Source organism: Chlorella variabilis (assembly GCF_000147415.1).
Source record: "Chlorella variabilis unplaced genomic scaffold CHLNCscaffold_1, whole genome shotgun sequence".
Taxonomy (NCBI): domain Eukaryota; kingdom Viridiplantae; phylum Chlorophyta; class Trebouxiophyceae; order Chlorellales; family Chlorellaceae; genus Chlorella; species Chlorella variabilis.
The window spans coordinates 3,004,385-3,029,023 of record NW_005435087.1 but is presented as its reverse complement, the minus strand read 5'-3'; the positions used below and the strand labels follow the sequence as shown (position 1 = coordinate 3,029,023).

Sequence of the window (24,639 nt, the reverse complement as noted above, 5' to 3'; positions counted from 1 at the left end):
GCCCCCCCCCCCCCCCCCCCCCCCCCCCCTTGCAGCCTGGTGGCCACGGTGCCTGACCGCTCGCAGCCCTCCAAGCTCAGCGTGGGTTTCGACTTCCCGGGCGCCTCCCAGCTGGTGGGCACGCAGTTTGGGTCTGGGCCGTACTGGGTGATCGCCGCGGGCGAGGGCGAGCAGGGCGGCTACGAGTGGGCTATCGTCAGCAGCGGGCCGCCCACCGCCCAGGGCGCCGACGGCTGCGTGTTTGCCGACGTGAGCCCCCGCGCCGCGCCGCCGCCAGGGCCGGGGCCCGGGCCGCCTGCTGCGCTTGCATGCCAGGCGGCGGATGCGTCGCCGGCTTCGCATGCACCTGCCCATGCGCCTGGCGTGGCGGCCGGCCCGTCGAACCCATTCTCGCCCTCACATGCGTGTCTCTAGGGCCACAATTTGTTCTGCCATTATCTGACAATTCGATTCTGCCGACCCTTGAACCCTTAAACATGCACCCACGCTCTGTGCCCCACCCCCCTCCCTCCCGTCACCCTCCCCCGACCGCAGGCCTTTGCCTCCGGCCTGTGGCTGTTCTCTCGCATGCCCGAGGATCCAGACCTGCTGGCCGCCATGACAGAGATACTGGTGGAAGACTTTGGGTTTGACTCGTCCGGCCTGGTGCCCGTCTCCCAGGCGGGCTGCACCTACAGCGACGCGTGATCCCCGCTCATGGCCCCGACAGGCTGCCGTGCCGACCCGGCCCAGCCGCCTGCGCCTAGCGGGCCGTGCCCCAGCAGCGGCAGCGGCAGCGGCAGCACGTTGTGCGTTGCTGCCGCCGGCCTGCTGGGCAGCCAACTTTCCCTGCAATCATCCGACCCCCCATGTCTCCGCACGGCGCATTTGCCCTGCCCGTTTCATGTCCCACCCGATTCTTCCAACCTGCCCATTCTTTCTTTCCAGGCACATTCGCAATATATAAATGCAATGCTTAGAACATCTTCCTTGGTGCCCTGCCACAGTGTAAATCGGGCAGCTGAGCCCATGAACTGTCCTGAAACAGATTACAGCAGCAAGCCCCAGCGCCGGGAAGAAGACAGGCGTGGAAAAACGCAGGCAGGCCGCGGAGAGGGCAGCGCGCAGTCGGGCCCTGCCCTGCCGGCCAGCCAGCCTTCCTGCCAGTCCCCCGGGCCGGCGCTCAGTGCATGAGCAGGCGCGCGGCACCCAGCCCGGCCGTCATGAGCGCCAGCATCAGCCCCAGCACGTACTTCACCGTGTCGTTCTTGCTCTGCTCCATGGCGGCCTTGAGCGAGTTGACCTCCTTGTCCATCTGCGGGCGGGGCGGTGTGGAGGGTGCGTGTGTTTGGGAGGTGCAGGGCAAGGGCAGGATGGAGGGGGCGGGCACGGGGGGCGAAGAGCAGGGGAGGCGGGGAGGCGCACGCTGCGGCCGGGCGCACATGCCTCGCCCAGCCCACCACCAAGCACCGCCGCCACCACCATCCGGCCCACACCACACACACGCACTCCCTTCCCGCTCTCCCTGTTAAAGACAGACAAGGCACCGGCAGCGCCGCCAACGCCACGCGCCCAGCCAAACATTCCCTCCCACCCTCCCGATTAAGAAAGGACCTCGCCTTGATCTCCAGCTCGTTGGATTTGTCCCGCAGCATCTGCAGCTCGTCCCGCATGCGCCCCTTCTCCAGGTTCAGGTCCAGCCGCTGGCTGGCGGTCAGCTTGTCGATCTCGTAGCTGCGGGGAGGGAGGAAGAAAGCGCGGGAAGAAAGCAGTTGAAAACACGGAAAGCAGGAAGGAGGAAAGGAACGGGAAGGAGGGCAGACGGGTGAGCGGATCTTGGAAACAGCGCAGCCGAGGCGCGCCGCATGGGCGGGGCGGCATGATTGGGTGACACCCAAAAGCAAAGCGCACACGCACCACCACCACCACCCCCGCTGCCGCCTCACCGTATCTCGGACCGGATCTTCTCCAGGTTGATCTGCAGCCGCTCGGTGTCCCGCGTGAAGGTGGCCACCTGCGGGCCGCAGGGCAGAAACAGGACCGTTTAGGGGATAGGGGCAGGCCGGAGCCCAGCGCGGCAGAACAGAGCCGCACATCAGTGATGCGCACCCCAAACAATTAACACTCAACAATGCCCACGCCGCTCTGCTGACCCGTCTCGCCACCTGCCCCGCTGCCTGCCGGGCCAGGCCAGCCTGAGGGCAGCCACCAGCCAGCCAGCCAGCCAGCCAGCCAGCCGGCCGGCTACGCCACCCACTGCCGACGCCCAGCCCTGCCCCCTGGGGCCAACCGACCTGCAGCTCCTGGCTCTTCAGCACCTCTGATCGGAAGCCGGCATGCAGTGCATCCTGCTCCAGAATGGACTGCAGGCGGGGCAGGGGCAGGCGCGGGCAGGCAGGCAGGCAAGGTGTGAGGCGGTCGGCGCCAGGGGGCAGCGCAGCGCAGGCAGCGCAGGCAGGGCCGGCAAGCAGCAACACCTCCGCCACCACCATTACACACACGGGTCCTCCATGCATGCGGCGGTACATGGAAGGCAGTACGGCGGGACCACGGTACCATCCCCCACCTTCTCCAGCGTCACTTTGGCCACAAACAGCTCCTCCAGCTTCTCCCGGTTGGCGCACAGCACGCCCGTCAGGTGCTGCGTCAGCGCCTCCGCCTGCTCCCGGCTCATGCCCAGCCCCTCAAAGCGCTTCATCTGCGCCGCACGGCGGCCAGGCGGCGTGTGTGGGCGCGCGCGCAGCAGCAGGGGGACGAGGCGCCAAGAAAAGCAGCGCTCCGCTGGGCACGGCCTGTTACCCTGCTGCTCCCGCCAGCCGCATCCTCCTTCCGTGGCGCCACCGGCTTGCCGCAAGCTCGCCCCTCTGGACCTCCCGCCCTCCAGCCGCGACCGCCCTCCAGCTGCAGCCTTCCCTCCTCACCGTGTCTAGCGTGTCAACCAGAAGGTTTCTATCCAGCAGGGCATGGTGGCTGGCGGTCACATGGTGGCCGGTGGCATGCTCATGCCGCCGCCCGCCGAGCGCCGCCGTCGCCGCCGGCAGCGCTTGCGTGCGTGTGGCTGGCGCGGCGGCGGAAAAATAAGCCCTGGCCGCTGCCACTGCTGCTAGGGCGTCCACGGCGGGCGCGGCGGGGGCCCAGGCGTGCCGCCAGGCGGGCTGCAAGGCGGCGGAGCAGCTGGCAGCCGTGGCGCCGCCGCCGCTGCCGCTGCTGCTGCAGCCGCGAGCCAGCTGAGAGGCTGCCTGGAGTAGCAGCAGCCTGGACCTGCTCATGGCCTGCTCCTGCTGCCGATCACGGGAGCTGTCTGCAGTTCTGCAAGGTGGTCGGTCTGGGCTGGGGACACCTGCAGGCTGAGGGCGGCGACCTGTGAGCTTCGACCCTCGTGTGGATTGTGTTGGCGCCCTGGGGTCTCCTAGCTGCATGGCTGTGGCCGTGCCAAGTTGGCAGTTCGGAGCCTTCCACCGGAAACCCTCCGGGAGCTGTCGACAGTACATCGACATGTGCACTGTAGATCACTGAACAGCTGCGCAGCTCCCCCAGCCGTTCCGGCACCCATGGTGCTGCAGCCCCTTGCCTCGCTGCTGCGGCGCGTGCCCGGGCTGCTGCAGCATGTGATTGCAGCGGCGGTGGCGCTGGGCACCCACAACGGGGTGCAGAAGGCTGTCATCTTGGGAAACGTTGTGATGCTCTCCATCTGTGCGCCGCCGCCTGCTAACAATGCCGGGGCGGTGCCGCGGCCCTGCCCTGCCCGCCCGAGCCGCTGAAAGGCCTGCCTGGCTGCATGTTGGCTGGCAGGATGAGATGGTGCAGCTACGGGAAAGCTGAGGCGGGCACCGGGGGACCGTGCACCCCTGCATACCGTGATGTTGCCTGCCGCCGGTCACAGCGCCCCACTCCACCCACCTGCAGAAGCAGCGCGCCCAACCCCACCCTGGCCTGCCCCTCCCCCGCGCCTCGCCTGCCCCCCTGCAGCCGTGCGCAGGCTGCAGCGGGCGCGGTTTGCGGCCTCGGTGCGGGTGGTACAGGAGCTGGATGAGAGCAGCCTGCAGTACCTGCTGTCCCGCCAGCTGCCCATGTGGGTCAAGGTGAGGAGGCCTGATCAGGTCCTGGGTTACGTGCAAACCTTGCATAATGGGGTATGGTACAGTTATTAATTAGCATGGCCAAATGATGGACTGCGAGGGAGGCCCGCGGCCGGGGTGGGGCTGGGGCGGGCGCAGGGGCAGGCTGGGGCAGGCTCCTTCCTGGCTCGGGTGGGGCGTGCAGCGTGCAGCGGCGCCTCCCCGCCACGCCTGCTGCGCCCTTGCCGCGCCTGACCTGCGCCCCATCTTGCGCCCTGTCCCCCAGCTCGCGCTTCCCCCGCCTCCATCTGTTGCTGTCCACCACACAGCGCCGCCCCACGCTCGCTATCACACGCCCTCCTGCCCCTCGGCTGCCATGCCCCGCCCCTCCTCCCTCCTGTCCCTACCCTGCCCCGCTCAGCCCCTCCTCCCTCATGCCCCTCCCCTCGCACGCCTCTCCTCCCCTGCCAACCCCACCCCACCCCACCACCAGCCACCATCCACCCCACCCCTCCTCCCCTGCCCCTGCCCTCTGCCCACCGCTCCAGTTCCCGGAGTGGGAGCGGGGCCAGTTCCTGCAGGCCTTTGTGACCCTGGCCTGGCCCACCTTCTCCCGCATGGTGTGCGCCATCATAAAGAAAGAAGTGGAGGAGCGGCTGGGCAGCCACGGTGAGGCGGCCCGCGCGCCGCGCTTCCTTCCCTGCTGGAAAGGCCAGGAGCGGGCCCGGGCGGCCACGGCGGCAGGGTCGGCAGTGCTTGGGCAGCGTGCGGTGCTGGCTTGCCCAGCTGCCCCCTGGCTTCCGCAGCCGCCTGCCAGCTGCCCCGCAGCTGCCTTTCCTTGCCCCCGCCAGCCCCGCCCGCAACCCCGCTGCCGCCGCTGCCACCCGCCGCTGCAGGCGAGTTTGGGAGGGTCACCTTTGCCCGGCTTAGCTTCGGGGCGCAGCCTCCCTTGGTGGCTGGGCTGAAAGGCGCGGCAGTGCGTGGGGAGGGCGAGGACGGACGCCTGGAGATGGGTGGGTGGCGGCGCCACACGCACCACCCGCTGCCTGCCCGCCTGCTGAGCAGCGCTAGCGTGACAACACACCCCTGCGGCATCTCTCGCGGCCTCCCCGCCTGCCTGCCTGCCCCATGCACTGCCCCGCTCCCAACGCCGACCACACACACCACCTCCCCCACCACCTCGCACACACTCCCCACCTCCCCCACCTCCATCCAGTCGCTCCCTCGCCCCCTACCACACACACATACACATTGCCTGCCTGCCTGCCTGCCTCCCCCCGCAGTCATCGACATCGACATCCGCTGGGCTGGCAAGCCGGATGTGGTGATGCAGCTGAGCGGCATACCGGGGGCGGCGGTCACCGTAGGCACCTGCCAGGTGTGGGGAGCCCGCTGCTGGGTTTGGGGTTAGGGTTTGGGGTTAGGGTTTGGGGAGCCCACTGCTGGTGCAGGCTGGGCCCAGGGTCAAACTGCTGCTGGTGCGGGCTGCCTCCTCGCGGCACCCCTCGGCCCCGGCCCCACATCCACTCCCAAGCACAGCTTTTTGCATCTGCCGGCACTGCACACACACACACACATACCGTGCACACCCTGCGGACCTTTGCCTGTCCCCCCACCTCTCCCGTTGCCCTGCCCTGCCACCCCCCTTCTTGTCCACCCCTGCTGGCTGGCAGCACCCCTGCCTGTCCCAGCCTGCCGCCACTCCCTGTGCCCCCGCCAGGTGGAGGGCATGCTCCGGGTGGTGCTGTCGCCCATAGAGGAGGAGCTCCCCTTCCTGACGGGGGTCAACCTGTCGCTGCTGGAGCGCCCCTACCTCGACTTTGACGTCAGGTGGGCTGCGGGGGGCGGCGGGCACGGCCACCTCTGAGCTCAGCAAGGGAAAAAGAAAGAGAAGAAAGGGGCAGCACGGGAAATAGAAAGAGAAGAAAGAAGGGGAGGGGAGGAGGCAGAGGAGGCATGCCGAGCTGGAGAGGGAGGGACGCGCACGGGCCGCCGCCGCTCGATCCCTGGGTCTGGCGGGCGGGTGGGACTCCTGGCGCCCGCCGGCGGCGTGGCGGCTACCCCCGCGCGCCTCCTTTCCGACCGCCGCAGCCGCGCGCGCCCCCGCAGGGTGCTGGGCGGCGACGTCATGTCGCTGCCGGCGCTGGGCAGCTGGCTGCGCTCCTCGGTGGCGGGGATCATCCAGGAGAGGTGAGAGGCTGTGTTTCCGGCGCTGTTTTCTGTGTTGCTTGCGGCCCCTTGCGCAGATGCGGCACGGGCGCGGCGCCGCGTGGCGTCTTGCGCGGGGCGCCCCCGCGGCCTTACCGCGTGTTTCCGGCGCGCGTGTGGACGGCTGCTGCCGGGAGGGGGCCTCGTGCTCCGTCCCTTGCCTGCCCGCTGCCTGCCTCAGCTTCCTCACAGCTCTCCCTCTTGCCCCTGCCAGGCTGGTGTGGCCCGAGAGCCTGGGGTGGCGCTGGGGCCCCAGCTGGGACCGACAGCGCGAGGCGGCGGCCGGCGGCGGCCAGGCGCTGGCCGCCAAGGAGCAGCAGCGGCGGCGCCAGCTGCCCGCGCCGCTGGGCGTGCTGGTGGTGGAGGTGGTGGGCGCTGACCTGGAGCCCAGGTGTGCCAGCTCAGCACGCCGGCATGCTTCTGCTTTGCTGGGAGCTGCAGCCGCAAGGACTGCGATGCACCGCGTGGCGGTCCTGCCGCCTTCTCGCCGGCTTCCGCAGGCTGACCCTGCTCAGCCTGCCCTGCTCTGCCCCCCCAGCCTATGCTCATCTGTTCCCTTGGCTGGGGCGCCTCTCCCTCCCTCCCTTGCTTCCTTTCCTGCCTCCTGCAGGCGCAGTACCTTCCTGGGGCGCCTGAAGCCGGTCAGCAGCCGCGTGTCCCTGCTGCTGCCGGCAGCGGCCGACCCCGGCGCCGGCGCAGGCGCCGGGGGCGCGGGGGCCAGCGCCAGCGCCGCCGCCGCCGCGCGCGCCGTGCTCCAGAAGGGGCTCACCTCTGTTCAGGTGCGGGCGCTGCAGCGGGCCTGCTGGCTGCGCCGTGGGCCCGCAGCGGCGCCGCTCGCGCAGGGCGCCGCCGCGGTGCAACGCCTGCTGCTGCCCGCACCACCTTGCCTGCCTGCCCTCCGCTCAAGTGCCTGCCACGCCCCACCCTGCCTGCCTGCCTGCCTGCCCCCCCTTCAAAAACACATGCCGACCCGCTGCCCCTGCCTGCCTGCCTGCCTGCTGCCGCAGAACCAGTCCTGCCACCCGCTCTGGCAGCAGAGCTTCTCGTTTGTGGTGACCAGCAGACACCAGGTGGGGGCGTCTGGGGGCTGGCAGGGCTTTGGCTGCGAGCTGCCTGCCTGCTCTGCCTGCCTGCTCTGCCTACTGCCCCCACTGCCACACGCCGCACGCCTGCATCCCTGCCTCTGCCTGCCTCCGGGCTGCTCGCATCCCACTCCCCTGGTACTGCTTCACTGGCACCGCCGCCCAGTGCTACCCGACATGGTATTGCACCCATGGTACTGCCTTTCCTCCCTCCCTCCAGGTGCTCCACCTGCTGCTGTCTCACAAGCGCACCGGGGTGCTGGCCAAAGGGATGGTGCAGGCGCTGGGCGCCGACATGCCGCTGGGCTCGGTGGACGTGGCGGGTGGGGTTTGGGGGGGGTAGGGGTTAGGGCTGCCGCCCTCGCCGTGCTCCCTTCCTGCCCCCCTTCTCGCCGCCGCCCCCCTTTCCATTCCTTTTTATTTGTTCCTAGTCAGGCCGTGCACGTGGGCGGGCTCTGAGCTGCGCCACCGCAGCCGCGCCGCCCCCACCGCGCCGCTGCCGCGCCGCCCCCGCCCGGCTCCTTGCTGAGCGTGCCCAGACCGCTCACCCCTGCCCCCTCCCCGCCCCCCGCAGTCTCCGACATCCTGGGCGAGGCTGCCGCGCAGGAGGAGTGGACGGTGCAGCAGATGCTGCTGGAAGCGGCCAAGCTGGAGGTGGCGGCTGCCGCGGCGGCTGCGGCGGCGGCAACCTCGGACGCAGACTCCACTGCCGGCTATGAGTCGGCGGTGGAGGATGAGGGCTACCTGCCGCCCCTCAGCCCGGCTTCGAGTGTGAGGAGCGGCCTGGGCCTGGGATTTGCCTCGGCTGCGGCTGCGGCTGCGGCGGCAGCGGCTGCTTCGGATGAGGAGGAAGGCGCGGGCGGCGGGCGCTGGGTGCGGCTGGACCGCCGCGGGCCGGCGGCGGCGCCCTCAACGGCGGCGGCCGCCGCCGCCGCCGCGCGGCACCAGCAGCAGCACTGGCAGCAGCGCACGGGCACGCCGCCGCCGCGCGCCCTGAGCCTGCTGCTGGAGCGGCGCAGCGGCGGCAGCAGCGGCGGCGGCGCGGGCAGCCCAGGGCGGCACGGCCGGCGGCGCGCGGAGGAGACGCCGCCGCCGCCGGCACGTGTCAGCTCCTGGCGCCGCGGCGCCACCCGCAGCCCCAGCCCGGAGAGGTGTGCCCCCTACTGCCACCCGCCTGCTGCCTCGCCTGGTTCCCGCCTCGTCTGCGCTGCCGGCGCTGCGTGCTCGGGGCTGGCAGGGTGCCCGCTCGGCTCCCCACCTGTGCTCCGCCCATAGATGCTTGTCGGTGCTGCCTCCGCTCTCCTGCCGCTTCCACTGTGCGACTGCTTCAACTCTCCTGCTCCTCCGTGCCACGCCGCGCTGCGCTGTGCTGTGCTGCGCTGCGCTGTGCTGCGCTGCGCCTGCTGCTCTGAGCCGGTGCGCTCCTGCCCTCCTGGCCTCCTGCCTGTCCGACTCCTTCTGCGTCTGCTAATGCACTGCTGCCTGTGTTGTACTGCTGCTGTGCTGTACCGCTGCCGTGCAGGCGCGCGCTGCTGGACCCCGCAGCCCTCATGCAGCTCCAGATGCAGCAGCAGAAGCCGGAACCGAAGTGGTTGTCGGGTGCGGCGCCTCCCTGCTTGCCTGCCTGCCTTGGCGCCCCATCCTGTTGCCTGCCCGCCCTGCCCGCCTGCCCTGCTGCTGCCAGCGCCGGTTTTCGGCTCTGGTGGCTTCTAGCCTGGCTCCAGCCGGCTGCCTGCCTGCCCTGCTGCTGCCGGTTTCCGGCTGCGGTTGCTTTCCAGCCTTGCTCCCGCCGGCTGGGTGGCCCGCTACTCACCCTGGTGGCCCTGTGCGCTCGACTGGTGCTGCAGAGGAGGGGGTGAGCGTGGATGTGGCCAGCGCCGCAGCCCTGACGCTGGCCGGCCTGCTGGCGCAGGCTGCGGAGCCGGCGACGGACGAGGCGGGGGGTCGGCATTCAGGTGGCCCTTCTGCCTCATGCCCTGCACCCCATGCATGGTATCGCGCATGTGCATGGCACCGCACATGTGCATGGTAATGCACCCATGCATGGTACCGCCGGTTTCCCACGCACCTGCAACCCTCCCTCAACGACCGACCCCAGAGCCTCCTGCATGGGCAGGCCTCGCGGCTGCAGCTGCCGCCCGCCCGCTGCTACGCGCCTGCCACAGTTGTTTCCCTTCACCAGTTCGTGTCTTCATCCTCGATGAGGCAGCTGGCCTGCAGCCAGACTACTAGTGCTAGCATATAAAGCCCCGCTCCCATTGCCCTCTGCTGCAGACTCCCCCCGCAGTGACGGCAGCGAGGAGGAGAGTGGGTGGCTGGCGCGGCTGCAACGGTACATCCTCGGGAAGGGGGAGGGGGAGGACGAGGCGGAGGAGTTTGCCCCCACCCAGGCCCCGCTGGCCGGCCGGCTGCAGCTGCGCCTGACCTGGCAGCCTGTAGAGCCAGAATCGCTCCCGGCGCCGCTGCTCAACCCGCAGGACCCGCGCCAGCAGCAGCAGCAGCAGCAGCAGCAGCAGCAGCAGGGCTCGGAGGCGGGCGGGGCAGCGGCGGCGGCGGCGGCAGCAGGCCCGCAGCAGCAGCCGCGGCAGCAGGCGGGGGATGCGTTGCAGCGGGGCGCCAGCGCCGACGTGCTGTCGCCGCCAGCCTCCGCCCGGCCCAGCCTGCAGCTACTGCGCTCGGGGTCGGGGTCAGATGCAGCCAAGCCCACACCCGGCGGAGCGGCGGCGGGCCCGGCTGCCGCAGCTCTAGACCAGCTTACCAGCATGGCAGCGGCGGCCGAGGCAGCGGCGGCAGCGGCAGCCGCGGCGTCGCCGCAGCAGGGTGTGCTGGCCGTGCGGGTGGCCCACACAAAGCTGGAATACGTCGCAGGCGCGTGCCTGACCTGCTGCCTGGCCTGCTGCCTCTTCCGTGCCTGCCCCGCTGCCTGTTCCGCGCCTCGCCTTCGCTGCGTTGGTTCGGCGTGGTGCCCTGGTGCGGAACCGTCACACACACACACACACACACACACACACAACACAACACAACACAACACAACACAACACAACACAACACAACACAACACAACACAACACAACACACACACACACCGTACACACACATCCTCGTTCCTTTCCACCCGCAGATTTCTCCTACCCCGTCCTCGCCATCAGCATCGACAAGCGGCCAGAGGCGCACCAGCCCTCCGAGGCGGCGGCAGGGCTGGCTGGCGCCTCCCCGCCCCGCCCCGGCACCGCGCCCGCCTCGGCCGCAGCCAGCCCCGCCGGCGCGCCAGACCGCAGCGCCGCGCACAGCAGCAGCGGCACGGCTTCCGCGGCGGCGGCGGCGGCGGCGGCGGCAAGCGGGGAGCAGCTGGCGCCGCAGCAGGCACAGCAGCGCTGGATTAGCATGGAGAGTCGGGCGGGGACGCGCATGGGGGTACTGCACTGGAACCAGGTCTTCTACATGCCCACCGCTCTCTCCCAGGCCGACTTCCAGGTAGCTTCCGGGCAGCCAGCCTGCCCAGGCCGCCCCTGGGGCTGCTCTGCAGTGCCTGGGGCCCGAGGCAGGGGGGCGGCCGCACCGAAGCGGCGTGACGGGCGCCGGCCGCGGCTGCGTCGCGCGCCAGGCTGCGCTGCCACCTCCCACGCCGCCCCCTGCTGGCGCCAGCCGAGGCTCCCCGAGACCTGTAGCTGGCCCTGACCCCCTCCCTCCCCGGCTGGCCTGCAGGCGGGGCAGGTGGTGGTGGAGCTTGGGGAGGCGGCGTCCGCCACGCGGTACAGCCTGTTTGGGCCCACCCTGTACTGCCTGGACGCCGCCGACTCGTTCAGCGAAGACGTCAAGGTGGGCCTTTGTGGTCTGTGTGTGAGGCGCTAAGAGTGTGTGTGTGTGTGTGTGCATGTGTGTGTGTGTTGTGTGCATGCACGCGGGCGCAAAATGAGAGGGAGAGAGAGAGGAGAGACAGAGAGAGGCGCTTGCAGCGGCGGTCCCGGAGCGTTCCCGACATCAAAGCTCGACCCCTGCACGACATCTGCCTCGCACCCCAGCTAGCTGAGCTGGCTGCCTCTCGCTGCCCGCTCCGCCCCCGCGCCGCAGGTCTGGGCCAAAGCCGCCATCCCGCTGCGGCAGCTGCCGCAGCGGCGGCGCCAGAGCGGCAAGTGGAGGCTGAAGGAGGCGACGGCCTCGGATGTGCCGCAGGCGGACCGGCTGGTGCTGGGGGACTGCGAGGTGCAGCTGGCCTGGTTCCCGCTGGGGCCGGCGGGGGAGCCTGCGGGGGCGCCGCCGCCGAGGCAATGAGCCTGCCAGAGCGCGGCGCCGCGCCTCTGTGTGGCACCCTCCTCAGCTTGTAAGATGCACCACGCCCGCCGTGGGTTGTAGGGGAGGTTGCAGTCAAGCTAGGGGAAGCGTTGGCGGCAGGGCAACCTTCACCTGAAGCCTCCGCCGCCGCCCGCCGCTGGCGGCTCCCAATGCCGCGCGCCGACCTGCCTATCGTTTGCAAGGCTTCCGGAGTCCCCGCGTACCTCAATTCGGGCAGCGCTGGAGGCCAGGGGCGTGCGCCAGTCCGAGTCAGCTTTCTGACGACTCTCGCACTAGAAACTGGCGCCCTGGGACCCCCTGCCCAGCTCTTCCTGCTCCTCCGGCTGTCCTCCCACAGCCAGCAAAGAGGACAGGATGCTCAGACTCGCGGCAGTGCGCTCTCTCGCCCCGGCCTCTCGGCTGGCGCCCAGGCTGGTGAGTGGGGTGCCGATGTATCGTGCGGGACGCTAGGGACGCCCTCCGAGACTCTGAGCCCACCCTCTCCCCTGTGCATCGCAGTTCGGCACCAGCAGCGCCTGGCGGTCCGCCGAAGCCCTCCAGGACGATGGAAACGCCCCCGCACCCGATCCAGAGACCGTGGGATGGGGCACCACGCGTGTGGAGGCGCTCCTGAAGGCCAAGGTGCGGCCTTAGGGTTTTGCCCGCCCTGGGCGCTGCCCCGTTGCCCCGGGCCCCGCCCGCCCGATCACCGACCCCCTGATCCCTCGCTCGCAGGCCGAGGACAGCGGGGCGTGGCTCTGGTGCGCCGCTGACGACTTTGTGATTGACGCCGTGCGCAAGGCGAGTTGTGGGTGCTTCGGGGGTGCTATAACGCCGCTGCAGGGGCGTGCCGGGTGTCGGGATGGCCCGGGGGCGGCCGCATGTAGGGTGCCAGGACTCGAGCGCCGCCGCCGCCGCCGCCGCCCTCCCGGCCTCCCTGCGCTGCCTGCTGCACAACCTCTTGCGGGCTCTGGCGCAGCCATCGCCTAGCACGGACCGCCTCCTTGTGCGCCACGGCCCCCACCGCCGTTATGCTCACCGGCGCCGCTCACCCGCCGCCGCCGCCGCCGCCGCCGCAACCCTCGCCGCTTGCGTGTGCAGATGACTCATGCCAATGTGGGCAGCCTGCTGGTGTTTGATCCCAGCAAGATGCACCTGGTGCGGGACAAGGTGGGCTGGGCTGGGGGAGCTGGGTGCTGGGGGCGCTGTGGGTGCTGGGGGCGCGCCGCCCGCGCGTCCCGCTCGCCCGCGCCCGCCCTCACACGCGCCGCACTCTCTCCGCCCCCGGCGACACTCCCGCACCGCTCTGCGCAACGCACCCTGCTGCGGGGCTCCCCTGCGGCGCTCCCGCGCCACCCCGCGCCCTGCTGCGGGACTGCGTGACGCGCCTGGTAGCGCGCGCGCCACTTCTCCCCGCCACACACCCACACCCGCTGGCCGCCCTGCCACCCGCGGGCCACTTCTCCCCGCCCCACACCCCCACCGGCTGGCCGCCCTCTGCCTGCCTTTGTTGCCTGCCACCCCTGCAGGACTCCAAGCACATCACCAACGCCTCCAAGGACGCGGTGGTGGGGCTGATCACGGAGCGAGGTGCGTGCGTGTGTAGTGGGGGACAAGTGTGTGTGCATGTGTGTGTGCGTGAGTGTGTGTGTGTGTGCGCGTGCGCGTATGGGACGAGAGAGAGAGTGTGTGTGTGTGTGTGTTTGGGACAAGTGCGCGTGTGTGTTTGTGTGCGCATGCCCGGCTGCCCTGCCCGCCGGGTGTCGCCAGCCGGCGTGAAGGCTGCCGGGCGCAGCCCGGGCGCTGCTGGCAGCCAGCCGGGAGCCCGCCTCCCGCCCGCGGGCTGGGCTGGCCGCCAGGCCGCGGCCTCCCCTCCCTCCGCCCTTCACCCACCACCACCACCCGCCTCCCTGCACACCTCCCTTCACCCGCGCCCCCTGCCCCGCCGCCTCCCTCCCTCCCTCCCTCCCTCCCTACCTACCTACCTACCTATCTACCTACCTCCTGCTGCAGACTACCTGACAAAAGTGGTGGTCAAGGGCAAGCAGAGCAGCAGCACCAAGGTCAGCGAAATCATGACCCCGGCGCACAAGCTGCAGACCGTCACGCCCAAGCACAGGTGCGGGCCCAGGGGGTGTGCGGGGGATGGTGTGCGTGAGTGGTACTGTTGGGCCCATGCCATGTCTTGGCTCTGTTCGGGGCACAAGAGGCTCCCGGCACGCGCAGCAACCGGCAGAGGCCCTGGCCGCCTGCCGTCTCCTCGTGCCCGCCACCCCCCTGCTGCCTGCCCCCACAACCCCACCCATGCCACACCCGCCACCCACCCCCCTGGCTGCCTGCCTGCCCCCCCCGCAGCGTGCTGGATGTGATGGAGCTGATGGTGGAGAAGAACTTCCGGCACGTGCCCGTGGTGAGCTATGGGGGGTAGGGCTGTGGGCTGTGTGTGGGTGCGCATGTGTGTGGGTGGTGAGCTGGGTGGGCGCATGTGTGCGTGTGTTGGCGTGTGGGTATGCGTGTGTGCTTAGGGCGGCGCGGGAGAGCCCTGGGTCGGCTGCCAGGCGCCGGCGCCGGCGTGGCGCAGCGCCCTCCGCCCGCCCCTGGCCGGCCTGGAACCAGCCGCGCTCCTCCTCCGCTCCTCACCCCTGCCCGCCTGCCTGCCTGCCCGCCTGCCTGCCTGCCTGCCTGCCTGCCTACCTGCCTGCCCGCAGATGGACAGCGGCAGCATGCAGGGGATGGTGTCGATTCGGGACGTGGTGCACACGATGCTCAAGGAGCACAGGTGGGCTGGCCACCTGCCCTGCCTGCTGCCTTTTTGTTGGGGCGGTGTTTGGGGGCGAAGTCTGGGGGCTGCCTGGCCTGCTGCCTTTACCTGCTTTCTTTTTGGGGGCGGGATTTGGGGGCGGGGGGGGCTGCGTGTGGGGGTGTGCTGTGGCGCACACCATGCACAGGCGGGTGGCGGTGGTGGCCGCGGTGGTGGGTGGTGGTGGTGGTGTGGTGAGTGCGGGGCGGCGTCGAGGATCGGCGGCGCGTTGGGAGCATCTCGGGCTGTAGCATGCGCGGGGTGCTGCTGCTTCCGGGGAGGGAGGCTGGCTGGCTGCCGACGCGACACACACTGCGCATTGTGTGACCGCCCCCGGTCGCCCCCCGGCCCTTGTTGCCGCCTTGCAGGCAGGAGGTGGACCGCCTCAACGAGTACATCCAGGGCAGCTACTGAGCAGCTGCACGTCGCTGCGGTACCGCCGTCCCGCCGGCCGCCATCAGCAGCACTTCCGCGCCGCCTTTCATTGCGCACCTCGCCGAAGCGTCCCCGGCAGGGGCCGCGCCTGCTAGCGATGCCTGCCTGCCTCGGTGGTTTGATTTGGCCCTCCCCCGCTCGCCCCACCTCTCGCTTCTGCTGCTCTCCCCACACAAAACCTAACAGCCAACCAAAAAGTACGATACACCGGGGTGTGCCCTGTTTTTGCTCCGCCTCTCGCCTCTGCTGTTTTGATCACGCTGCCACCATCCATGCACACCCCGCCAGGCATGTGTCGCCCCCCGCTTGGTTGGCTGCCCGCTCGCTTGCCTCCCCATTTTTTTGCTGGGGCTCGCTGCTCCCGGCGCCGCCGCCGTGGCGCCCTGCGCTCTCCTAGTGCCGAGCGCAGTGCCGCGGCCTGCCCGGCAGGCAGGGCTGTACCCACATCCCCCGCCAGCGCCCCCTGCCTGCCACCACCACCCCATGTGTACCCACCCGCCGCGCCGCCGCCGATTGCCATCCCCAGCCAGGTCCCTCCACACCACCACCCCTCCTGCATGTACCGCCTGCCTCGCATTGCGTGCCGCCACGGCCCCGTCCCGCCGCCGGCTCGCGACGCTGCCCCTGACGGGGGCAGCCCGGCGCCGCGGGGCCGGCAATTTTCCCCGCTATCCCCCACTGGAACGTAGTCGCGCCCTTCCCTCCCATGTCCGATAAACACTACACACTGTAAACATAGCTGTTCGGCGCTGGTGCGCGCCGCCGCCACCCTCCCCACGCGCTTGCTGTTTCAGGCAGAATCAGATGCCGCCACAGGCGAGCCGAGAGGACAGCAGCGGGTCGCCGCCAGGCGGCCAGCATCAGCATCGTCATGCAGTGGCTCTAGCCCTGCCCAGGCCTGGGCCTTCCCCCGGAGTCCCGCAGTAGCAGCGAGGGGTCGAGGTACAGGAACTCGCCGCCGCCGGGCTGCCCCGCCGCCCCCGCCGCCGCCGCCGCCGCCTCGTCCAGGCCCCGCAGCCCGGTGAGCAGCAGGTGCTCCTGCAGGCAGAGGGGGCAGGCAGGCAGGCACGCAGGTGGCAGGGAGCGCAAAGTGGGAGGGGTGGTGGCATGAGCAGTTGGTGGCATGAGTAGCGCTGGAAAGAGGAAGGCGCGGCGCGGCGCGCGAGCCGACGGGTGGTGCAGAGCACCGGCGCTGGCGTGGAGCTGGCGCCAGGGCCTCGCCTGCAGCTCATCCAGCCAGGCGTCCCCAAAGGCGGCCCGCAGCTGCGCCGTGCACAGCAGCGGGCGGCGCGCGGCGGCGGCCAGGTGGCGGCGCTGCGCCGCCGCCACGCGCGACACGTGCGCGGGCGAGGCGTCGGCCGGCGCCGCCGCCAGTCCATTGAGGTGTACCGACAGCGCTGCGCGGAAGGCGGGCAGGCCTGTGCTGTCCAGGGCCGCGCGAAGCGCCTGCGCCCCCCTGGCGCCCCGCTCGGAAGGCAGCTGCGCCGACGACAGCAGCAGGCAGTGGCCAGGCGACTGCCAGGCGGCGGCCGGCGGCTGGGAGTGCTCAGGCGCGGGCGGCGGCACCGCGGCGGCGGCGTACAGCTGGCGCACACCCGCCAGCCGCTGCATCTGCTCCTGCTGCCAGGCGTCGGGCGTCAGCCCTGCAGCAGGCGCAGAGTTCTCTGGGCCCCGAGAGCCGCTGCTGCTGCCGCCACCGCTGCTGCTGCTGTTGCCGCTGCTTGCGGCGGGCGGCGGAGGCGAGCCTCCCCTGCCGCTTGCTGCCGCCGGCCGCTGCCGCCATCCGATGCCGCCCTGCTGCTGTGGTTGCCGCTGCTCCTGCTGCTGCTGCTCCTGCTGCCGCTGCTCCTGCTGCTGCTGCTGCTGCTGCTCCGGCCCCCCGGCCAGCTCATCGCCAGCCGGCGGCAGCGGCACATACTCAACCGCCACCGCCCAGGCCTGGCCGCCATCAAACGCCACCACCTCAAACTCCAGCGGCGGGTGGAAGCTGAAGCAGGAGGGGTAGAGTGCGCCGCGCAGCAGCGACAGGCTGCGCAGGCGACGGCCGCGGCCGCCGCTGCCGCTGCCGCCGCCGCCGCCGCCGCCGCCGCCGCCGCCGCCGTCTCCGCCGGCGTTGAGGTAGAGGAAGTGACCGAAGCGCAGCCTGCAGGCGCGGCTGACGTGGGTGGGTGTGGCTGGAAAGCACAGGCGGGATGAGCTCAGGCTTGGGATGAGCTCAGCCTTGGCCACGGCATGGCACCCCGTGTGCCCAGCGCACCGGTCAGAGTGGCAGGCGCCGGTGCGCACCGCCGCCGCCGGCTCGGCGCACTGGCTGGCGGCCAGGTGCGACGGCGCGGCCAGCTCGCGCACGCCCTCCAGCCGAGCCACCTGTGACCTGCGCATGGGCAGAGGAGGAAAGAAAGCAAGGCTTGCTGTTACATGGGGTGGGGTGCGGCCCAGTAGCAGGCAGGCGTGCTGCGGGTGGCAGGCAGGGCGTGGCACTGCTGGCATGGCGCTATTGATGCATGCCCCCCAGCCCCCCAGCACCCAGAAGCCTCTGTCGGCACCTGAACTCTTGGAAGAAGGGGAGGAGGGGCAGCGGGGTGACCGGCGACACGGCGGCGCCACGCGGGCGCCCCGGCCCGCGGGAGCGTCGGGGCTGCTCTGGGGGCCCTGCGGCGCTGGCGGCTCTGCAGGCGCATCCGCCTGGCATTGGTCCAGGTGGTAGGCAGGGCCCTGACGAGGAATTGGGGCGGATTGACGAACTCAAAACCCAAGGAAGGGCTGGCGGAGCGCCTTGGCACCCCAATTCAGCTAAGTGGGTTGTTGTATTTGCACGCCGAAAGGCTAAACAAGTATTGCAAAGCCCACCTCCCAATCCTCGCCTGTTCAGTCGAGAAGAAGGGAGCCGCCGACTCGGCGACCGAAGCTGTTTCGCTCCCGCCTGCCACTCGGCTGAGCACTTCTGAAGCACCTGGGAGCTGCTAACCTCACTGACAGCCCCGCCCGACGTCAAAATCTCTGTCTGGCGGGCCTGCATCGTGCCCCCAGGTGCGCAGGCCTGCACTGCTGTCACCACCTGTCGCTGCCAGGCCGCGGGCAGCCTCCGCGCGGCCTGCGGGCAGCAGCCGCCAGCCTGCACACCTCCCGAGACGGGCGGGCGGGCCGGCGGCGTCGCCCCCGCTCCCGTCGCCGCCGCCGCGTGCTGCTGAGCTCGGCCGCGCACCTGCCTGCCCCCCTGCTCCCTCCTCCCCGCGCGCAGCCCTCCCACTCGCCCAATCGTTGAACCCAACCCACACACTGCCACTGCCCGCAATGGACGCCTTCTCACTGCTGGCGGCGCCACTGGCGGGCGCCGAGGCGGGGCCCGACCCCTCCCGCCTCATCAGCTTCTTCGCGCAGGAAATGCAGCTCTTCTTCCAGCACATCCAGGCCGCAGTGGTGCAGTACAACGGCACGGGCGAGCTGCCGCCCAGCCTGTTCAAGTGAGCGCGGTACCGGCACGGTACCGGCAGTACGCGGCAGCCGCGGCGGTGCGAGGGCCGGCCGGCCGGCTGCTCTCACGCACGGAGGCCGCCTGGGGCTTGTCTTTCGGCGCTCTTGCCGCCGTGCCTGGCCGGCAGCCCCGTGTGTGCCTCGCCCTGGCTGTGCCGCTGCCCCGCCCCTGCCCCTGACCCTGACCCTGACCCTGACCCTTGCCGCCACCCCTGACCCGCCGCCCCGCCCCCTGGTCCCTCCCTCCAGATCCAGGCAGGTCAAGTCCCTGGAGAAGCAAGCCGGCGGCAAGCGCAAGAAGAGCAAGCGCAAGCCCACGGGTGGGTGGGCCGCGTGTGGGCGGTGCGTGCGGGCGGCGGCGCATTGCTGAGGGGGCTGGCGGGGAGCGGAGACGAGGGGCGGGAGCCGGAGGCGGGGGTGGTGGTGGTGGGAAGGGCGGGGCAGGCAGGGGCCGGCCTCTGCAGCACGCCCCCTGACCTGGCCCCGGGCATCCCTGGGATTGCACCAACCACGGTTTTGGGCACCCCTGGGCTGCGTGCCATGCTCGCCCCGGCCCCCACGCCCGCCTGCCCTCCCCTAATCCCCACCCACCCCCACCCCCACCCCCGCCCGCATTCCTCACACACACACCTGTTGCCCCCCACCCCCACCCACCCCCCGCAGCCTTCAACATGTACATGGCGGACAAGATGAAGGAGTACAAGGAGAAGGGGGTCAAGGCAGAGGGGGAGGGGCGCAACCCGCTGTTCACGTGGGCCCACCCGCAGGGCGCTGGCTGGGGCGCTGCCGCCAGGCCGGCAGTCCGCGGTCGGTCCCTGCCGCCCCGCCCGGGCGACGGTCGCAGCGACGGCCGCGCGTGGCGCGCCGGCCGGGCGCAGCGATGTTCCTGCCCGCGCCGGCGCCTGGCCGCTGCCGACCATTCCCGCACCCCCCTTCCCCCCGCACCCCGCACCCCGCTGCCTGCAGCAAGGCCGCAAACGAGTGGAAGACGCTGAGCGGCGACCAGAAGGCGGCGCTGCAGGTGGGTGTGGGGTGGCTGCCTGGGCGGGTGGCTGCCTGGGCGGCGGGGTGGCTGCGGGCTTGGCTGGTGGCGCCGGCGCCGGCGCCTCGGGCTGGGCCGCACTCCTGCCGCCCCTGCACCCAGCAGAGGGCGCGCCGGCAGCCAGCCTGGGCAGCGGAGTTGGGTCGGAGGCGGCTGCATTGCCCGCACGTGACCGCAGGGCGACACTTGCGGCTCCGACCGGTCCGCACCCACACGCGCACACACACACACACACGCGCGCACATGCGCACAGACACATGCACATGCACACCGCCTCTGCCTCTGCCGCCGCTGCCTCAATCCCGTGCCCGCCCACTCGCTGCTCCCCGCCGCCGCCCCGCCGCCTCGCCGCGCCGCCCCGCAGGCCAAGTATGCACCCATCATTGCGGCGATGAAGGAGGAGGGGGAGGGCGTGGAGGTGCCGGGGGACTCTGAGGGCAGCGACAGCGACAGCGAGGAGAGCGAGGAGAGCGAGGACGAGGACGAGGACGAGGAGGAGGAGGCGCAGCACCCGCTGCCAAAGGTGCGGCGCTGCCGCCGCTGCCGCTGAGGGCGTGTCGCGGGCAGCCGGCCGAGCGGCGCGACAGCCAGGGCCGTGGCTGGCTGAGGAGGGCAGGGTGGCGGTGCCTGCCCTTGGCTGCTGCTGCCGCATCCCGCGCCAGGCTGGCACGGCCCATGCCAGGTACCTGTGGCCGCCACATCAGCGTGGCTGGATTCCTCGCACCTCCCTCCCACCTGCATCCCATGCCAGGCTGGCAGAGCCCATGCCAGGCACCTGTGGCAACTGCACTCGCCTCGCCTGCGCTGCCCGGTGCAGGTGAACGGCGGCTACGCGGATGCCTCCCCCAAGAAGAAGAAGAGCAAGCACTGAGGGGCGAGTGGCGAGCGGGCCGCCGAGAGACGGCTGCATTGCCCCAACCTTGCTGGGCCGGCGCTGACGGCGCTGTGTGCCAGCTGGGCCGACTTTCACTTTTTGCCTTGGAGATGACGATGACCCAGACCCTGACTGTTGCGTCTTTGCACAGACTTTCCCCGGCTGGCTGCCATGCCATGCTGCCTGACCCTCCCCTGCGCCATACGCGCCGATCTTTCTAGCCGTCTCGTTTTGTTTGAACATGAAGTTCGCCACCTGTGCACTTGCCGCCACCTGTTGCATGTCATTTGTCCCCAGCACCTGCCTTTACAGTATCACATGAGCAGACGAGCTTGCAAATTGGCCTCAGCCAGGCGAGCATCGTAGGGAACCCTGCGCCGCGGGCGGTGGCGGCGGCGGCGGCGGCGGGTGGGGTTAGGGCTGCTGGGTGCGTGCCCCCCGCAATCCCCCTGGCTTCCGATCGATTTGAGTCGATGGCGTACGATGAAAGGGGCCTCTGCAGGGGACTCAGAAGCCGGAGGGACGCCGGGCTCCCGGTAAGTCATGGCGGCAGGCTGTCCGACACCCTCTGGCCACACCTTTAGAGCTCGCTTTCAATCCCCGCACATTAAACTTCTATCTCACAAGCTGGTCATCGTCCCGACCGCCTAGCCCCTGCAGCCTCTCCTCCGGGCGGGCATGGTCGTGGGACGGGTGTGTGCACCTTTTTTGCTTTTGGCGCTCCTGGCCGCCACGATAGTCTCTGCGAGGTCGGATGAGGATGAAGGGGTGTTCACAGGCGATGCCACGGCGGTCACAGGTGCGAGACATATTTGGTCAGAGCGGCGGCACCGCCCCTTGCACCTGCGGTTGCGCCAGCCAATGCATGCCGATGACATTTCAGCCCGGCACGCCACCACATGGATAGCTGCAAATTTGCGGTGCCATGCCTAGCAATCCATGCCACCCTGCTTGATCAAGGTGTGGAAACAGTGCCATGCTTGACCCACCCATCCGCTTGCCGCTCATGTCTTGCCTTCTGCTGGCTGCCCACCCCTCCGCATGCAGCCCCGTTTGACATGGATGGAGGAGGTGGGTTGCTGGCAGCACGGTCTGGGCCTGCCTGACAGTAGCGGAGGATGCCAATTGCATTTCGTCTCTGGCCTCTTAACCCGCTTTGCAGCTGCAGCTAACTCTGCTGCCCTGCACACCCTGCATGTGCAGGCCTCAACGCCTGTCAACTCCAGGAGCTGCCCCGCCACTTTGAGCGCTTCTACGCCTATCTACCTTCCTCACTGGTGAGCCTTACTCCCTGTCCACGCGCTGCAGCTGGTGTACGCCTGATGGCTGGAGCCGCCACAGACCAGCACCCACAAAGCCTCCCCACATGCTTCGCCTGCGCGCTCGACCTGCTCCTCCCTGCCGCGCCTCGCCGTAGTTCGACATAGGCCAGCACTGCGGGCGGTGCGTGCGCGTGAAGGGGCTGGACGTGGGCTCCTCCCAGAGCTCCTTCACCCTGCTGGTGGTGGACCAGTGCATCACCTGCGACGACGGCAGCCTGGACGTGTCGGCGGAGGTGCGCCGCACTATGCAGTGCGCTGGCTGCGGCATGCCCTGCTGAGCTTGTCTGGCGCGATGCTCTCAAGTCTCCGGCCCCAAATCTTGGCTCTGCGCCCTCCCCACCACCCCGTTCCCTGCAGGCGTTGGAGGCCCTCTCCGGTTCCCCGCTGGGCAGCACCGAGATCTCGTGGCAATTCGTTTCCTGTGACGAGGAGGCAGACCTGTCTCCCGTTGAGACGACGCAGCAGGAGAAGAAGAACAAGAACAAGAAGGGCTGGAGGAAGAAGGTATCGGCGGCAGATGGCGCCGGCAGCGAGGAGGAGGCTGCCGAGGAGGAGCCCGCCGTTGATGCCGCGGTGGCGGCGCAGGCTGAGACGGCTGCCGACGAGCCCGCCAGCCGCAAGCTGCTTAGGCTTCGGCGGTAGCCAGCCGCAGCTCTCCCTTGTCGTGCCTACCCTTTCCCACCCCTCTTGCGCTGGCCTGCTCCCCCCAAGCGCTCTGTACCTGCCAGCTTGCTGCCTTGCCCTGGCTCGTCCAGCGGCTGCCTTTTTCGCATCCACCTATTCTGCCCTGCTCACTGTTTGGTGCCACGGCACCCTGATGCATCAATGAGCTGCGAGCCGATAAACTTTCCCTTGTCAACATGTTCCTCTTGTCCCCTTTTCATCCCTGTCCCTCTCTTCACTGCGGCTGCACCGCACTATGGCCCGGCATGCCCGCCACATTGCTGCCACCAGGCGGCATGCCACCACATCCGGTCAGCCTCCCTTTCTTTTGCCCTCGTACTGCCTTTCCTGCCCTCCACCCGCACTTGGTTTGAAACTGCAAGTCGCTCTGCTAATCCAGTGGGTGTTCCTCTGTTGAACCGAGCAGTTTGCTTGCTTCTTCAACGCCCCAGTTCTGTTACACTTGGCCGGTTCACTTGCACCCGCACTTCCTCTTATTTTGGTCCCGCTACAGGCATTGTAATGGCCTTCTTGAGCCTGCCCTGCCCCACCAGCGTGTGGCTGGTGCAGAGGTGAGCCACCCGGAGGAACAGCACAGCATGTGGCGGGAGTGCGCAGCGAGAGGTGCGAGGTGCCCCTCAGCTGCAGCTGCTGCTACTGGGTGGATGCCTGGTGGTGAATTCGCATTGCTCAGGATGAGGAGAGCATTGGGCCTCTGTGTATACAGGGCTGGCAGCTCCAATTGGGGCGCCGTCAGCGGGCGCATGTGCGACTGTCGCGGCTTGGCTGCACGGATCCTTCCGCCATGCAGCACAAATGTCGCCGTGTGGATCCCTGGTGCCGAGAGGTAGTGTCGGAGGGGGTGTGGGCAATGCATGAGGCGGCCGCAGGCCCGGACCGTGCTGGAAAGGCGTTTGTGCCTAGAAACGCGGCCGGGCCTCGGAAACATTATTTACCCGTGCTCTCAGCACCCCCGCATGCCACAGTCTGCATAAGACCTTGCTTGCAGCCCACACCCAACCTCCCGGCCCCCGCGCTCCCCGTGCCAGCAACCTCCCTGTCACTCCCACCTCAACGACAGCGCCCCTGCACTTGCTCAGCGCTGCCCCACAGCCCCCGGGGTGCCACCCCCCGCATTACTCACCAGCCTCCCCTCAGACGCCACCATCACGGCTGCCCTGCGCTATGACGGACCCCTGTGACCTAGCCAAGGAGTGGGGCCGCCATCACCTCCAATGCCGGACGCGCAGCGGCAAGGGCATTGCCGCCGTCGTGAGCGCCGAGGCCGAGCTGCCGCTCACGCCGCGCGACGCGTTCCAGCTGATGGCCCACCCCGACAACGCAGCCATCTTCCGCGGCATCGAGCGCTGCACCTACCGCAGCGTGCTGTGGAGGTCCGGGCGCGCCGACGGGCGGCAGACTGTGGAGGTGGAGAACGAGTCAGGTGGGTGCTGCGCGGCGCCGCACCGGTCACTTTCGCTAGGTCGCCCGCGGCGCCCCCAGCGAACGCCCCTGGGCCCAGCGCTGCCATGCTGGGCACGTCTCGCGGCAGGACCCAGCACAGCGCGGGCCTGCGCCCGCTCAAGCAGCCTCGCCGGTGCGCATGCCTCGCACCGCTGGCCCTCCCACGCCGCCGCCGCCGCGCCCGCCACCGCCGCCCGCAGACTGGCACTTCCTGTTCTTCAAGGGCAGCATCCAGACCCGCATGCTGGTGCACGAGGACCCCTCAGCCGGCACCATCCACGTGCGGCTGGCGCCCGCCGGAGGCACCGCGCCGCTGCAGCACATGACGGGCAAATGGACGTTTGCGCCCGGTGCGAGGGGGTCGTTTGGGTCGCCAGAATGGTGCCAGAATGGCGCCAGAATGGGCGCAAGGCGCCGTGTCGCCTTGGCGTGCGTTTTGGGTGCGGCCCGGCTTGTTTATGGGCAGCCACGCGGCCCCACGGCTCTGGCCCGGCCCTCCCTGACCATCCCCGCTCCGCCGTGCTCGCATTGCTCCCATGTGTGGCGCAGGCCGCACGCCCAGCAGCAGCCGCTTGACTTTGGAGCAGGAGGTGCACCCTCGCGGCCTGCACCCTTTCTTCCACAACGGATTCCGCGCCGTGGCGGGCCTGCAGGTGCGGCTGGCGAGGGTGGCGGGAGAGGGTTGGTTGGGCGGGGGCTGGGGATGCGCGCCCGCATGCCGCGTGTGCCTGGCGTGCCTCTGTGCGTGCGCGCCGCATGCGCTCATGGCTTGCGTGTGTTGCAAGGGCCCCGGCTGCCGCCCTCAATGGCCTTGCATGCTGCCCCTGCCCCGCCTCGTACCCCTGCCCCTCGCCCTTACCTCTTCACCCCACCACCACCACCTGCCTGCCCCTCCGCAGGTTCGCAAGACATTTGAGGACCTGTACGCCGAGGCACTGCGCATGAATGCCGGCAAGCCCTCGCTGG

General features: G+C 70.1%; 6 protein-coding genes across 6 annotated transcripts in view; 5 read left to right on the top strand and 1 right to left on the bottom strand.

Annotated features, from left to right (window-relative positions):
- CHLNCDRAFT_49742 (hypothetical protein) overlaps positions 1-414 on the top strand; it is a gene marked incomplete at both ends in the record, with an annotated part of 1,340 nt that extends 926 nt beyond the window's left edge. The window contains one exon of the mRNA XM_005852222.1: positions 36-414. Coding sequence (XP_005852284.1) covers positions 36-414 — 379 coding nt within the window. The remainder of the gene's footprint in view (positions 1-35) is intronic.
- Positions 415-1,162: 748 nt separating this feature from the next.
- Positions 1,163-2,677, bottom strand: CHLNCDRAFT_49741 (hypothetical protein; the record flags this gene model as incomplete). Its single annotated transcript, XM_005851906.1, has 5 exons — positions 1,163-1,294; positions 1,527-1,713; positions 1,926-1,993; positions 2,274-2,342; positions 2,546-2,677. 5 exons carry the CDS (start codon positions 2,675-2,677, stop codon positions 1,163-1,165), a joined length of 588 nt encoding a protein of 195 aa, XP_005851968.1.
- A 9,255-nt stretch (positions 2,678-11,932) lies between these two features.
- Positions 11,933-15,609, top strand: CHLNCDRAFT_33710 (hypothetical protein). Its single transcript, XM_005852221.1, has 9 exons — positions 11,933-12,034; positions 12,119-12,241; positions 12,335-12,400; positions 12,701-12,769; positions 13,129-13,189; positions 13,613-13,718; positions 13,955-14,009; positions 14,308-14,378; positions 14,768-15,609. The coding sequence occupies exons 1-9, from the start codon at positions 11,975-11,977 to the stop codon at positions 14,811-14,813; spliced, it is 657 nt and encodes a 218-aa protein (XP_005852283.1). The 5' UTR covers positions 11,933-11,974; the 3' UTR covers positions 14,814-15,609.
- Positions 15,610-18,128: 2,519 nt separating this feature from the next.
- Positions 18,129-20,576, top strand: CHLNCDRAFT_56631 (expressed protein; the record flags this gene model as incomplete). Its single annotated transcript, XM_005852220.1, has 6 exons — positions 18,129-18,298; positions 18,558-18,628; positions 18,972-19,059; positions 19,275-19,329; positions 19,715-19,873; positions 20,168-20,576. The coding sequence occupies 6 exons, from the start codon at positions 18,129-18,131 to the stop codon at positions 20,219-20,221; spliced, it is 597 nt and encodes a 198-aa protein (XP_005852282.1). The 3' UTR covers positions 20,222-20,576.
- A 706-nt stretch (positions 20,577-21,282) lies between these two features.
- Positions 21,283-22,188, top strand: CHLNCDRAFT_133688 (hypothetical protein; the record flags this gene model as incomplete). The annotated part of the gene is made up of 4 exons (XM_005852219.1): positions 21,283-21,295; positions 21,428-21,501; positions 21,642-21,779; positions 21,904-22,188. 4 exons carry the CDS (start codon positions 21,283-21,285, stop codon positions 22,186-22,188), a joined length of 510 nt encoding a protein of 169 aa, XP_005852281.1.
- A 1,035-nt stretch (positions 22,189-23,223) lies between these two features.
- The window catches only part of CHLNCDRAFT_56629 (hypothetical protein), a gene marked incomplete at its 3' end in the record, with an annotated part of 5,424 nt that continues 4,008 nt past the window's right edge, over positions 23,224-24,639 (top strand). The window contains exons 1-3 of the mRNA XM_005852218.1: positions 23,224-23,653; positions 23,874-24,023; positions 24,223-24,326. Coding sequence (XP_005852280.1) covers positions 23,395-23,653; positions 23,874-24,023; positions 24,223-24,326 — 513 coding nt within the window. The 5' untranslated portion in view covers positions 23,224-23,394. The remainder of the gene's footprint in view (positions 23,654-23,873; positions 24,024-24,222; positions 24,327-24,639) is intronic.